The 15201-nt window shown below is 43.5% G+C and overlaps 2 protein-coding genes across 10 annotated transcripts in view; both read right to left on the minus strand.

Moving 5' to 3' along the window:
- The window catches only part of HCLS1 (hematopoietic cell-specific Lyn substrate 1), a 35758-nt gene extending 28588 nt beyond the window's left edge, over positions 1-7170 (minus strand). For all 3 annotated transcript variants that reach the window (XR_003432754.1, XR_003432748.1, XM_027106007.1), the window contains exons 1-3: positions 7050-7170; positions 4550-4633; positions 3906-3979 (exon numbers count right to left, since the gene is read on the minus strand). Coding sequence is in view for 1 of the 3 variants with exons in the window: in XM_027106007.1 (XP_026961808.1) it covers positions 3906-3979; positions 4550-4633 (158 nt within the window). In the remaining 2 variants the exon portion in view is untranslated. The remainder of the gene's footprint in view (positions 1-3905; positions 3980-4549; positions 4634-7049) is intronic.
- A 3238-nt stretch (positions 7171-10408) lies between these two features.
- The window catches only part of GOLGB1 (golgin B1), an 85803-nt gene continuing 81010 nt past the window's right edge, over positions 10409-15201 (minus strand). For all 7 annotated transcript variants that reach the window (XM_027106039.1, XM_027106021.1, XM_027106027.1 and 4 more), the window contains 4 exons: positions 14151-14248; positions 13561-13695; positions 12082-12187; positions 10409-11822 (listed from right to left, as the gene is read on the minus strand). In XM_027106039.1, the coding sequence (XP_026961840.1) occupies positions 11688-11822; positions 12082-12187; positions 13561-13695; positions 14151-14248 (474 nt within the window). In that variant the 3' untranslated portion in view covers positions 10409-11687. The remainder of the gene's footprint in view (positions 11823-12081; positions 12188-13560; positions 13696-14150; positions 14249-15201) is intronic.

Consider the following 15201-nt stretch of genomic DNA (forward strand, 5'->3'; position numbering starts at 1 on the left):
AAAAAAAAAAAAAAAAAAAAAAAAAAAAAAAAGAAGAAAAAAAAAAGTGCAGTACAACAACCAGTGCAGTATAGTGTGGGTCAGAGCAGACATATAAATCAATAAAATAGTCTAGAAATAGACCCTCATGTATATGGTCAAAGATGCCAGGTAAGTCAGTGGGGAAAGATTAGTCTTTTAACGATGTTGGAATAATGAGATATCCTTATGGAAATAAAATGAACCTCAATCTTTACCTCACACTGTATGCAAAAGCAAATTTGAAATAGATCATAGACTTAAATGTAAAAGCTAAAACTATAAATCTTTTAGAACAAAACATAGGAAAAATCTTCACAGTTTGAGGTAGGCAAAAATTTCTTAGACACATAAAGCACTAACCATAAAAAATTTTGATAAATTAGACGTCATCAGAATTAATATCTTCTGGTCTTCAATAGAAGCCATTAATAAAATGAAAAGGCAAGTTACAGTCTGGAAGAAAATATTTGTAAAACACATATGTCACGAAAGACTTTTATCCAGAATATATAAAGAACTCTTAAAACTCAATAAGAATACAAAGATCCCACTTTAAAAGTGAGGAAGAGATTTGAATAGACACTTCAGAATGAAGATAAATGAAGATATATGAATGGCACAAGAAAAGATGCTCAATAAAATTAGTCAGCAGAAAAATACAAATTGAAATCCCCACACACTTACAAAAATAGTTAAAATTAAAAATATTAACAATAACAAGTATAGACAAAGATGTGGAGCAATTGAAACCCATACATTATTTGTAGGAGTGAAAAAACGTTTCTTTCAGAAAACAGTTTACTGGTCTCTTAAAAAGTTAAAACACACTTTTTATATGATTCAGGAATTCTACTACATTTAGGTGTTTCCCAAGAGAAGTAAAAATATATGTTAACAAAAAGACTTGGATCAAAATGTTCATGACAGCTTTATTTGTAATAGTCCCAAATTGTCAACAACCCAAATGTCCATCAACAGGCTAATAAACCAAACTCTGGTATATCTGTACAATGCAAAATTACTTGACATTAAAAAGGAACAAAAGACTGATATACACAAGACCATGAATAGATCTCAAAAATATTATGCTTAGTGAAAGAAGACAGACACAAAAGAATACCTTCTATATTATTCCACGTACATGAAATTCTAGGATAGGCAAAACTAATCTGTAGTGACAAGAAGCAGATCAGTGTTTACATCCAGCCAGGGGTGGGGAGGGGTATATCGACTGTAAAGAGGCACATGGGGGCTTCTCTGGTGGTGCAGGGGACACGGGTTCGTGCCCCGGTCCGGGAAGATCCCACATACTGCGGAGCGGCTAGGCCCGTGAGCCATGGCCGCTGAGCCTGCACGTCTGGAGCCTGTGCTCCGCAACGGGAGAGGCCACAACAGTAAGAGGCCCGCGTACCGAACAAAAAAAAAAAAAAAAAAAAAAAAAGAGGCACATGGGCACAAGTGAGCAAAAGTGGGGAGAAGAAGATGGAGAAAATGCAAGAGCCCTTGAAAACCTGGCAGCTCCTGGAAGCACTAGGCTGCTTGGAGCTGCCTGGCCCAGGACTTCTCTACACAATAGATGAAGGATGGATAGGATCATTTGAACTATTCACCAAATTACCAAACCATTCCCCAAACTAAATATATTTTAGGCAGACTTAAAAAAGAAAGATCATGGTGTAGAGGATGGTAGTGAGATTAATGAGAACCACAATCACTTCCTTTTCCTGCTTTGAGTCATCTGAGCTCTGCAGCTACTGTTCTCCTGTTCAACTTCCCCTCCTTTCCAAGGACTTTAGTGATTCCCATCTGACGTTAAAGGTTTTCCTAGCCCACACTAGCCAGAAAGAATCCCAGAGTATTGGAGGCTTACTATTGGAAGGTCCTGTAGAGGTCTTTTTGATCCCAATGGCAAGACTGGGAATCAGAGAGGGAAGTGACCTGTCCAGGATCACCTGGTTAGTTACTAGCAGAGACTGAGCTTTTATACCTCAGTAGCCTGGGTAAACGGGAGGGGAGTGGGTTTTTGTGTAAATGTCTCCACCACTTATTCTATCAGATATAGATTCAGTTAGGCTAATAAGGAAACACCCAGGGTCACCACATTTTACAACTCTAGCGGTCACCAGTCAGAGTAATATATATACTGGACTGTGTAACACAACAGTCCAGGTAAACGCCACTTAGGAAGAATGAAGATCGCCATCTGTTTACATGTTTACTTTTAGGTTTTTAGGAAGAAAATCTGATTCAACTAATCTATATTAACAGGAAAGAGAAATAACATTATTGAGCTGCTAAGTGGTGCTAAGTACTGCACTAGATTTTGCTATATGCTAGTTCATTGAATTCTAACCATACACCTGCCAGGTAGCTATTATTATCCTCATTTGATAAATAAATAAGCTGAGTTTCAGAGAGGCTATATGTCTAACTCACATTGCTATTAATGGTAAAGCTGTGAATTGAATCTGAATCTATCTGATATCCAAACTCCAGCTCTTTCCATAAGATCATGGCAGGGATTTAGGAGTCTTCTTTAAAATGTTCTACTCCTACTCTGCATAAGACAGGCACTGGGAGGGGAAAGGTACAAGGAGAGTTTGTATGCTTATATTAACAGTTTTCAGGATACTAGGACTGAGCGGCCTTTTCTCAGAAAAGGAAAGACGTCTTACTTTGGGTAGGATTGATGAGCCTACAGAGGAGCATCAAAGAAGCTTCCTGCATGACCCAATTCCATGTTTTTGCTTTCCAACTGCTTCCAGAATTGCCTACTTTCTTTAAATATGATATTCATTACAGTTACTTGAAATAAATCATTTATGTCTGATTAAACAACACTGTGGAGTACTGAATATTATCAAATTGTATAAACATGTGCCAGGTTTTCATAGTGTGTTTCTTGTGCAATGTGATAATCCACTGACACTTTTTAAAATCTAGAAGAAAATGAGGTAAAAACACTGCTGTTTGTGGGGGAGGGGAGTTAAAATGGAGCTTAAAAAAGATTAATTTTGCCTATTTATTTACTTTTAAATTTTGCTCCTGTTATACTGTTTATTGCGTCTATTGGACATTCTGACACTATCCAAAGCAAACAGCCCTGGTTAGATGATCCCGAATAATCCATGGATTATTAAAGAAGAGAGAATCTCTCAATCCTAATACACAACATATCCCACAGAAACCCCTGGATTTGTCTGTGAGTAACTTCCTTCTCTGTTATGGTATCAGAGTTTATTGTTTGTTTTGCTTTTTTTTTTTCTGGTAAAATATTGGGTTATAATCTTTAAGATCCCTATACATCAACAGGTTTTCCAAGTGTCATATTTCTTCATATTACCATTCATGGCTTCCTACTTCTATTAAGTAGCCAAACACAAATTTTTATTTTAAAAGGCAATTAGACCAGGTATGGGACCTGATATTGTCCTTGTTTTACAGCATTTATTCTGAGTTCTTTATCTTGACATTTTACTGAATCCCCCTTGGCCCATCAGAAGTCACCCTACAATCCAGACACACATTTACATTTATGTGAATAGATAGATAGTAAATGATACAAGCTCAGCACTTCCCTCTCTGAATTCCTCATGCCTTACTGACGGAAGAGAAACAGTTATAATAATAGGCACAGTTGGGGAAATATCAGAGTGGTTAGAAATAAAAGACAGATAATAGGGTTGGGGGGATAAGAGGAGAGACATGAAACAAATACACAATGACACCCAAAGGGACACATGGGGACAGACTGAAGGAAAAGCAAAGACACACAGACAGGAATTTCCCTCTTTCCTTCCCTCCTCGCCTTCTCCTGAGTCTCCAAGGTTTCCTTGGGTTCTTCCCATACCTCTTTCCCTCCTCCCAGTCCTTTTGGTACCTACTTGATGTGCTCTGTGCGTCCAGACCCCTCAATGGTCTTGGCTCCCCACCGTTGTTCCTTCTCAGAGATGTCATTCTACAAAAGACAACACTCAGCAATAACTGATGGCAAGAAATGTGCCAGGCTGCGAGAGGCCACACAGCTGACACACATAACCCCCACGTCCCCTGCATTAGCTGCTTCCGGCACTCAGGGACTTTATTCAGACTCCTCTCTGTGCTTATCCCACCCAGGCCCCCATGTTAAAATTAAGCTGGTGAGCTCTGAAACCTCCCTTTCTACTCTGCATCCCTCAAACTTTCTTCTTTAGGTCTCCTACAACTTCCGAATTCCCCCAAATTATACACGTTCAGCTCAAATCCTGGCTCACATGCCAAAGGACACCCAGTTAACCTGTTCCCTCAGCATAGCCTGCCATAGCCTGTCAATCACAATGTCAAACTCCTCCGCACCCGTCTCCTTCCATCCTCAGCACAGGCTATCATGCAGGCCCCACTCATGACAGCAAACTGTCCTGCCAGGCAGTCCCACCATGAGGGCTATCCCAGCCCCAGACTTTTTCTAAGCCCCCTCAAGGGTTACAGAGTGGCCCACACGCCTGCCCACTGCCCTTCATTGTCCAAGGAAAGCTATTTCCACACTCACCACAAAGTCAGGGTCTGTGTCCCAATCATCACCCTGGGTCTCCACGGAAACAGATACATCATGACCTACTACAGACTTCCACATCTGAGGGTGACAGAAAATGGGAATGATTAGGTGAAAAAATCAAGAAGAGGGAAAACAAGAACGCTGAAGTCAATGATATAGCAGCCAAAGTTTCATGCTATTTTTTTCTTAGAAGAAAATAGAATCTGAGGCAAAGCAGATGGAAGTTTTAGGAAAGCACTTTTTCTCAGTTAGAGGAAGGGGGATGTGGATTTATTTAAGACAAACTAATGTGGCCTGGGCTCATTAGTCTGGACTGAAGTCATCATGAATGTAGGTAATACTAAATAACCTGGGTGTCAAATGGCTGAGATCCTTCACTTGTGTCAAGAGGCCAGCCAGCTAGTGGCTTGAAGAGGTAATCAATGAGGATTGCTAGAACATCCCTGGAATTACAGCAACATTTCACGCAGGTATCTACATATAACTTCTTTCATAGTTCTTGAGATATATATTTGTCCAGCTCTTGATAATGTGAACATCTATACTCCTCTACAACCTGCTAAACGCCATTGAGAATTTTTCCAACCTCCACTCAATACTGGCCACTGCACAGCTGTGTGTCAGTAGGGGCACTCAGCTGAAATTCCTCAACTGAACAATGCATGGGGAAGCATTATTTGCTGAGAATAATTCATTTATTGTTCAATTTTTAAAAACAGTTTAATTATACTTTGAAAGTAGATAACTGGTTCAAAAAAGAGCATGTAATAAGCCCCTTGTTTTGAACATTAAGAATTATTTGACTTTTATTAACTAAATAAATGTTAGAGAAATATTTAGAGAACACTGCTTTGAGGGGGTGCCAAATTGTTATTCCACTAGGGCATCCCCAGTGTTTCTGCTGGCCCTGCCAGTCCTGTGTGAGGAGCTGCACAGGTGCTCTGCATCTGTGGGATCCTGGATCTTGGTGTGGAGAGGAAACAACAGACAATGCCCATCTGTTCTGGTGCTGAGACTTCTTGACCCTGGTACCACTTGCTGGCTGGCAACTCCCTGCCCACCCTTCCCTGCTCAGACTCCTTCCCCACACTGTTTACTGTCTTTTAAACAAGCCCATCTTAAAACCACTCCTAAGACCCTCCAGTCTCTCCAGAGGTGCTCAGATTCTCCAATTCTCCTTTCCACTTGAAAACTCCATCCTTCTCCAGCTCTTTGAAAAACCCCTTGGAAACCAGTCCAAGGGAAATCTGGGGGTAGATTGGTTAACAAGATGCAAAGAGGACACTGGGGAAGTACGGACCGAGTCAGCTGCACTGTGCGATGAGTCACTGCCAAGAGCAGCTCTGCCTTCCCCTGTGGGGCAACAGTAATGCATGGTGAGGGGCACATTGATAAGACCTATGGTCCTGGCTCCTGGGCTGCTCTGCAACAAAAGTTCACACAGAAAACTGGAAAAGAGAAGTTTCTGAAATATTCATGAGCAATAAGGAAGCAGTGAGGACCGATAGTCCTGTCCTCTCTCTTGCTGTTCCTCCCAGGTCTCAGGTTGACTCTCCCATAAGCCTGCCATCCTCATGTATTTTTGAAACAGAGGGAAGTGTTTCTGACACAGAGACAATTTAGTATGCTTGAGCTACTGGCCGGAAATACGGAAGCCAAGAGGTACTATCTAGAGGTGGGAGACCAGAGAATAAGTCGGTGAGGCCTGGTGGCCAGGATATCAGGCACAATCGAGGGCCTCTTCTTAAGGCTGCCTGAGTAAAGTACACGGACAGAGAGTCAGATCATCCAGCTCTGTGGGAATATAGGTTAGGGAGTCAAAGTAGAGAGGGTATGTACTTATTTGCCAGGTACCAGGTTAGGCAATTTACAAATATTAACTTAAATAATTTGGTAAATCACTGAACTTCTCTGATACTGTTTCTCCCAAGGGAAAATAAATGGAGAGGTTAACCTCGCTAATTCATCAAGTCCCCTCCATTTCTGACATTCTGGGATCCTGTGACCCTACAATCAGAGAAACTAGCCCTAATCGAACCGCCACACCTTCATCTGGCACTTGGTTCTCAGCACTGGTGTACATTAGCTACCACTACTTCCTGATCTGTTGCAATGTCTCCTGTGGGTTTTGTCTCTCTGCTAGACCATAAGCTCTCCAGGGGCAGAGACTGTCTCATCTCCAGTGGTCCTCCTCCCAGCTCAGTGCCTAGGACCATCGGGCCTTAGAGAGGATTGTAGATTGTGGGCAGAAACCAGGGGTCCTGGGTGGCTGCTGGATCGCGTTCCCTGGGCTCCAGCATCTCCCTTCTGCTTCCATCCCCAGATGCTTGTTATCCACAAGACCTCACACCCAGGCCGGCCTTCTGGCCATGAAAGGTTAGCAGCTTACTAGCAGGGACTTCACAGCTCAGCAAGGACGAAAAGTCAGGCAGAGTCCTCTCACTTCAACTCTTGTCCTATGCTCCCCAACTTTCCCACTGCCCGGAGTACCCACCTTTAACCGCGCAAGTGTTTGCTCTAGGCTCTCGGCTCCTCAGGTTGACACTCGGCTCCTCTCTAGCTCCTGCCACTTCAGAGCAAGAAACTCTGAGCTGCTGCTTCAGTTCCGTATTCAGGTTTTCTGTCATTTCCTGCTACCCTGTCTTCACAGCTACTTCCTGAAGTTTGAGTCAGTTCCTTCTGCTGAGGCATTGAAATAAATAAGGATTAAATGCTCTGTGCTTACTCTTTTGCAAGGCTTTGAGGGTTCCAGAGGTCATAAAAAAGTGCTGCTCTTACTCTCAGAGTCTATAATCTGGTCAGGGGAGCAAAACGTTCAACTAGAAAGCACATAGAAGAATGCTGTACAACACTATTTGTGTCCCAAATAGGTGGGCAATTGTATCTGTTTATATTGAAGAAATTTAGAGAATTTGGTATGGGCTGAAGGAATCAAGAAAGGTTTAATGGAAAAAATGATTTTTATGTGGTTTTGAAAGATAAGATTTAAAAAGAAAGTCACTTCCACATTACGCACAGTACTAAAAACTGGGGTTTGCATACAGTAGATGTTCAAATAAACATTGATCAATCAAATGATGGAAGGGCATAACTCATAGGGGAAAGGCAAGACATGGAGGGAGGAAAGTTCAGAGATTGTTAAGGGGGCAGTGAGGAGTGTGAGCTAATTCAGAAAGATTTGGTCCCAGGTAGTAGGAAGAAGTCTGAAAAAGCTAAGTGGTACCAGATGATGAAAGGTCTTTGTGGTATTCTGTTATTACTGCTCTGTAAGATTTGCTGCCCCTCCCTTCCCTCTTGAAGTCAGACTTGCTCAGGTGACTTTGTTTTGACCAGTGAAATGTAAGAAGTGAAACATCAAGTGAGACTCGAAGTGAGACTTCAAGACCAGCTCAAGCTTTGCTATGCTCCTGTGTCCACTGCTTACCAAGTGTGAATGAAAAAAATGTTGCCTATCATTATCAGTAAATAAAGGATGCTGTAGCTATCAAGCCACAGGTGATGCCTGAGGGGACTCAGGATGGGAAAGAACAGGACACTGGCCCTAGATAGCTAAGGTGCATATCAATGAGCCCAGACTCTTACCTCCTCCCATACACAGAAAATTAACTTGAGATATCTGTTTTTCTTTCATTAACAGTAATCTTTTGAAGTTCCGACTATCTGATCTTCGCAAAAACTCCTATATATCTTGGCTCCTCCCTTACCTCTTCAGAGCAGTCCCTCAGAGCATCTGAGAGGCTGCATCCTGGGTTTAAGTCCTCAGTTTTGTCTGCCAAATAAAACATAATTCTCAACTTTTAGGTTGTGCATTTTTTTCGCAGTAGACACAAGGCAACCTGCAACTCTCCAGAGTGGCTCCTCTGGCAGCCTAGGTCCCTGAGTGAGAGGGTCCCCAACTAAGAATGACAATACAAGTAGAGCTCCATCCATTGTGTGAGGGACTTGGAGTCTTTGACTAAAAAATAATCCTAAAAACTAATTACTGTTTTAGCTACTGAGAATTTGGGGGTGTTTGTTACTGTATCTGACCAAGCCTCTCCTAATCTTGATTGACATGGAGTCCTGACCTCATTTGCTCAGTTGTGGGCTCCCCAATGGATTCAAACAGATAATGGATGAAATTTGTCCAAGATACAGAGGAGGGGATTTCTGCATTAGGAACGTAAGACTTTAGTCACTTCCAAATCTAAGGATTCTACGCCTAGCATGGAGATCAACTGATTATTTCTCCTACTTCATAACCTATTTATTATGGCAGCACCAAAATTATTTTAAGGAAGAGTAAATTTGTAGAAGGAAAAAAAATCTTTTAGAACATTTTGAGTCCTAATTTTGGGTCAAAAATAGAAATGATCAGACCAGATATTGTGACACACCATCCAGATACAGATGTTTAGAGAAATCATAGAATTTAATCATAGATGACAAGAAAGCCCATCTTGGATAACAAGACGTGATACATACATACAATCGAATACTACTCAGCCATAAAAAAGAATGAAGTAATGCCATTTGCAGCAACATGGATGGACATAGAGATTATCATACTAAGTGAAGTAAGTGAGAAAGAGAAAGCCAAATACCATATGATATCACTTATATGTGGAATCTAAAATATGACACAAATGAACTTATCTACGAAACAGAGACAGACTCACAGACATAAAGGCCAGACTTGTGGCTGCCAAGGGGGTGGGGGGGGAGAGGGATGGGAGTTTGGGATTAGAAGATACAAACTATTATATAAAGAATGGATAAACAAAAAGTTCCTACTGTATAGCAGAGAACTATATTCAATATCCCGTGATAAACCACAATGGAAAAGAATATGAAAAATATGTATAACTGAATCACTTAGCTGTACAGCAGAAATTAACACAACATTGTAAATCAACTACACTTCAATAAAATTAAATTAAAAAACAATCAAGGGCTTCCCTGGTGGCGTAGTGGTTGAGAGTCCACCTGCCAATGCAGGGGACACAAGTTCGTGCCCCGGTCCGGGAAGATCCCACATGCCGCGGAGCGGCTGGGTCCGTGAGCCATGGCCGCTGAGCCTGCGCGTCTGGAGCCTGTGCTCCGCAACGGGAGGGCCCAGAACAGTGAGAGGCCCGCGTACCGCAAAAACAAACAAACAAACAATCAAGTGCACCTCTCCTTAGCAAATGTCCCAAGTTCACTCTTTTGTGGTTTTTTTTGGCCGCAACGTGTGGCATGTGGGATCTTAGTTCCCTGACCAGGGATCGAACCCGTGCCCCCTGCATTGGGAACACAAGTCTTAACAGCTGGACTGCCAGGGAAGTCCCCCAAGTTCACTCTTGATGAGAGGCAGTGAGACAATAGCAAGCATGGGCCTTAAAGCCAGATAGACGTGGTTCAATTTACTTATTGTACCTTGAGAAAGTGAGCTAGCATTTCTCAAGCAGTGACTTGATGTAAACACATCATAATGCCCATCCTGCTTTTCCCCTATGAGACTTCCCTTCCCGCACTCCTACCCAGAGGGATCCCTAGGGACAAAGTGTTTTCAATATGCACCAGACAGTTCTCCCAGGCCCAGGCAAAAACCTGCATGAATCTCATGCCCTAAGGCCCAGCTTGTTTGGTTCAGTATTAGGATGGAATTTCCTCACTCTGCTTCACCACCCTGGGGTCTAGCAGCTAAGGCTAGAAGGACACAAGCAGCCGGACGCTGGCCAGTGAGAATGAAGCCTGGATATGCAGAGCTTTCTACTCCTATGGTAATTCCTGGCTACTCCATCCCTACTTCCTCTATGTACCTTCCTCTCCTCAGCATGCACACACATATATGTAAGCACCTGTGTATACATGCATTTACACGCCACCACAGTATTTCATTCTGAAAATAATTTTATTATTTTACAGTTGTTCAGGAAAGTTCCTGGGTTGCTGTGACCATGATTTGGCCACCACAGAACAAAGGATTAGAGCGGATCAGTCCGTCCACCAGTTTTCTCTCCTCTCTGGGTGGTGAGAGCAGGCAGGGAACATGTGCAAAATGAGAAAATAACCAACGGGTAAGGGTTGGAGAAAGGAGAGCTGGGGAATAGGCACAAACGGAATTCAAACCCGGCTGTCATTCTCAGGCTTGGATTTAAATATTTTGTCTTCTCTATAATCTCCCTCCATTTTCCTCAGCTCTCTGTTACCGCAGAAGGCAGATGACGACGCAATGAGAAACTGGAATAACTGTCACCAACAGCAAAGCAGCTTCGTACTTCAAGCAGCTAGGAGTGGTTGTCACAGCAGTCAGACCTCCCTGGCTGGGAGTCAGTGCCTCACCTAGGACTGGTTCCTAGGGTACTGTCTTAAGGTCCACATTCGAGGCTTATTCAGATAACACACAAATGACAAAAATTGAATCCCACTGTCCATAGCCAGTTCCTCTTGCCTTTCAGTGAAAGGAAAGGCACAGGCCACTTAATACCTTAGTACACATGTGATGAAGGGATAAGTAGTGGGATCCTCACCTTATAGTCCAGGACCATGACTCTCACTCCACTTATGCCTGAACAGCCAGGGAAAGCGATGCCATCCTCCCCTGTGATCCAACAGCTAAAACCCCTGGGGAGTTCTTCTATTCTGGCTCTATTTTGCCAGAGACCTAATTAGATATCCTATGAGATAATGTTCCCCAGAACATTCCCCCTGCCATTGTTTATGGCAGGTTCACCTTCCCTCTGAAGCAGGACAAAATATAAGGTACATGAGACAAAGAAAGTATCAATCAAAATGATATTGGACTTCTGATTATTAGGTTTATTGGAACCGTCCTCCTGGCTGAAAGACATTCCTCAGCATCTTTCATAGGACCATAAAAGATCAGGGCCCTGCAAAATCTGAACAAATATTGGGCTCAATAACCAACTGTGGGGCCTCCTCAGATTTTGCAGAAGAGTCAGGTCCTGGACAGTAGAAGAAAGCAGACTCACTGGTCCCTGCAGCTCTAACCTGTGCTCATATCCACCTCTTTTTGCAGGCACTTTCTGTGGAGAGTTGGAGAGAGGACCTGTAAGTGGGAAGATTGTTCCATTGGAATTGATGGTTTTGATGCTAGAGGTGAGGGAATTCCAAGTTCTGAGGGGAGTGATCCAAAAGGTGAGAACTAGGTTTATAGATGGCCTGTGAAACATAGAACAAGTAGGACATGAACCATCAGAAAGTAGATGGCTGCCAGCAGTGGCACCCGTGTCCGGGAATGACAGAGCGAACGCAGGACCCGCTTCCATCCAGCACCACTCCGGGTCTGAAAGGAAAATTTGAAAGTCAGAGAGTTTTGCCCTATAGAGATCTGTCCCTTTCCCTTCTCCAACCACTGTAGAAAAGAGGTAACCTGAGAGAAAGCCCCTCGGGGCCAACGACTTGGCAGCTTCCACTAGTTTCTTCCAACCTTCCATACCCTTCCAGTCTCAGGCCCACATTCCTCCTCCTTGACCCCTTGCCCTCAACACAGCCAGCCCTGTCTGAGAGTACAGTACCCTCTCTTTATCCTTCTCCCTTCTTACCCTTCGACAACTGTTGCTTGTAAGATCTATTAACAGTGCCTGCTCCTGGGAGCCACAGGAGCCAATGATAGGAGACCGGGCAGAGTCCCATTCGCCATGCTCCAACCTGTGTTGAGAAAAAAAAGAGGCATTGGTCCACGGCATGAGAGGCTGATGGCCTTCTTGTCATGTGATGCAGGGTAAGGGACTTGCAGCAAGGGCTGCTCCCATGGCCCCACCCCCATGCAAGGAGTGTAAGGGCAGACAGATTTCTTTCAGCAGCAGTAGAGATGGTAATAATTACCAGGAATTGACTGCCTACTGTGGATCAGATGCTGGATCACATGCTTTACATACATCTAATCCTCAGGTTTGAGGTTGGTGCTATTATCTTCAAAGTAAGGCTTAAGGAGGTAAAAGTACTTTTCCACGGTGGCACAGCTAGTGAGATGTAGAGCTAGAATTCAAAACCCAGGTGTGTCTCTAAACCTCTGCTACACCATACCTGACTCAGAGAAGCTCATTAATTTTTTTTCCATTTATTAAAAGCTAATAGGCAAAAGCATCCAAGAAAGATTTTTGTGGGGTTCTTACAATTAAACTGAACTGGCAGCCTCTACTGCTTTCTGCTTCATTTTTTGCTGATTTGCTTATTTATTTAATACTGGAACTTCTCCATTTAGTGAAGAAGCTGCCTTTATCCACTCAATGGTTTCTCACAAAAATGAGAAATGTATCAAGGGGCTGTGAGTAAACATAGCGCACACTTGATCAAGCATTTGCCTAGAGGGATGCACGTTTTAATCGTGGTGGGGAGGATGGAACTCTACTCCTGATGTTTCCTCCATGTGAAGGTATGTCCATTAGCCTAAAACTCCTGGACTTTCTTGGCAGGGCCCACACTTTTCTCCAGGAGAGAAGGAACACTTTAATCTGATTTGTGAGCCTGGAAAGAGAAACTGAACATGCCCAGCCTAGCTCCATCCTGCCTGTTCTCCTCATGAGAGCCAGGCTGGCTGAACAGGACCCCTTCTGTGTCTGTTCCTCCATAAGATAAGCTTTTCAGGGGCAGCCTTGATGCGGACAGAATGGTCTGGTACCGTGTAGGTCAGTCTGTCACCTTCTGCAGGCTAGGGTGAGGAAGGAGGAGATGTTTATAAGTATTGGTGAGCTGCTTTTAAATGGCAAGTCTGCTGAGTTCCACAAGCACTGCAGAGTGCGTATGAGGTGCTAACACGACAACGGCAGCGCCAGGCCTGGGAGGCAGCGCTTGATTAGCTGCCTCAATTTCCATTCTGCATCAGGGCCAAAGAGGGAATTGCGGAGGGGCTGAGCTTGGATTAACGTGGCTTGTCTTGATCCTACCCTCACTACAGCACCCATCTGTAGTGAGAATTAGAATTAGATCCTAATTATTCCCAAGTCTGGCCACTGAAATGCACATGAGTATGATTAGAAAGGGTCAGAAGTGAACAGAGGCTGCGTCCCTCAGCCCTTTACCGCCTGATCTGCTCCTCGGCCATGGAGAGGGCAGCCTCAGCAGCCACTTTTTGGTCTCGTTCTTCTTCCAGCAGCTTCCTCAATTCATTCATCTCCTGTTTAGTGTTGCACAGCTGCTGCTGGGCTTCAGAAAAGCTTCAGGACAAAAGGAGAACAACAGCATCACTAGATGCAGGACATAGTTGCTGACACAAGGGATCCGAAGTCTTCATAAGGTTATAAAGCATGAAAATTTATAGAAAACTGTACAAACACAAAGAATATTTTAAAAGCATACCTGTCAAGAGATGTAGGAAAATCTCTTAAAGCTGTAGGAAATGCTTTAAGAGATTTTAGGGACTGACTGAATAGCTTTCATTTGAACACCATAACATTAGTAAGGTGTGTGTGGGGCAGGGGGGTTGCTGTATAAACTATTCACACACAATTTGTTATTAGAATTGTCACTTTTAATCCTCACATTAATTCTGTGAGGCCAGTAAGATAAGAAGGCATAGTAAATCCATACAATGGACTCCTGTTCTAACTCGATGACCACCCAATTTCTGCAGACATAGCACACGCTCCGGGGTTGAGAACTCCTCCCCAACCTTAGCTGTGGCTCCCTCAGTTCTTCAGGATCACCCTTCCTGTGAGCTCCATTCTTTTCCTGGGGAGCTCCTGGAGCAACATCTATATTCAGTGGTCCCTAGAAGAAGAAGAAGTTTAGTAATTCAGTGATGAAAGCAGTTAAGAAACTGTGCTTAGGCAAACTGAGAACTCACTTAGGCATTGGAGAGAAAGAGAAATGTGGAGAGGAATACCTCCGTTATCACTCTCTTTAGGTACAGATTTAGAAGTGAGAATCTTTTGTTCTAATAGATTAATCTCCTACATAAAACTCTTTATTAGATTTTCCTTCAGATTCTCATTCTTGAATCTCTCCTCTTAAGGGGCTTCCCTGGTGGCACAGTGGTTGAGAGTCCGCCTGCCGATGCAGGGGACACGGGTTCGTGCCCCGGTCCGGGAAGATCCCACATGCCGTGGAGCGGCTGGGCCCGTGAGCCATGGCCGCTGAGCCTGCGTGTCCGGAGCCTGTGCTCCGCAACGGAAGAGGCCACAGCAGTGAGAGACCCGCGTACCCCCAAAAAAAAAAAAAAAAAAAAGTTTAAAGGCTTACCACTGAAATCTGCTTTCTTCTAGTGGAGGTTCATGTACATTCCAGAAGCTACTCTGCTCCTTCCCTTATTCAACAACTCCTCCCCAACCCCTCCTCTTCCTTCCATGTCCTATTCACCTCCACCCTAACTCTCAGTCTCCTCCAACTTCAACAACCTCTCCTCTCCACTGCTGTCAACAGCTCTGCCTATTTTGTTTCTCAGGTCCAAATCTTCCTACAGCTGTCTTATTACTTAAAGCAAAAAGCCTTCCAAAAGCCTCAGTCATCACTGTTTCCCACTCACTTTTTTTTTTTTTCCCACTCACTTTTTGATTTCTCTCTCACCACCTCTCTCATCTTTTTCCTTCTAATCCATTCACTCTTTTTAAAAACTAATTTATTTATTTATTTATTTTTGGCTGCGTTGGGTCTTTGTTGCTGCACGCGGGCTTTCTCCAGTTGTGGCGAGCAGGGGCTACTCTTCGTTGCAGTGCACGGGCTTC

Source organism: Aethalodelphis obliquidens, unplaced genomic scaffold (assembly GCF_003676395.1).
Source record: "Aethalodelphis obliquidens isolate GAN/ISIS:26980383/991018 unplaced genomic scaffold, ASM367639v1 scaffold1, whole genome shotgun sequence".
Taxonomy (NCBI): Eukaryota; Metazoa; Chordata; class Mammalia; order Artiodactyla; family Delphinidae; genus Aethalodelphis; species Aethalodelphis obliquidens.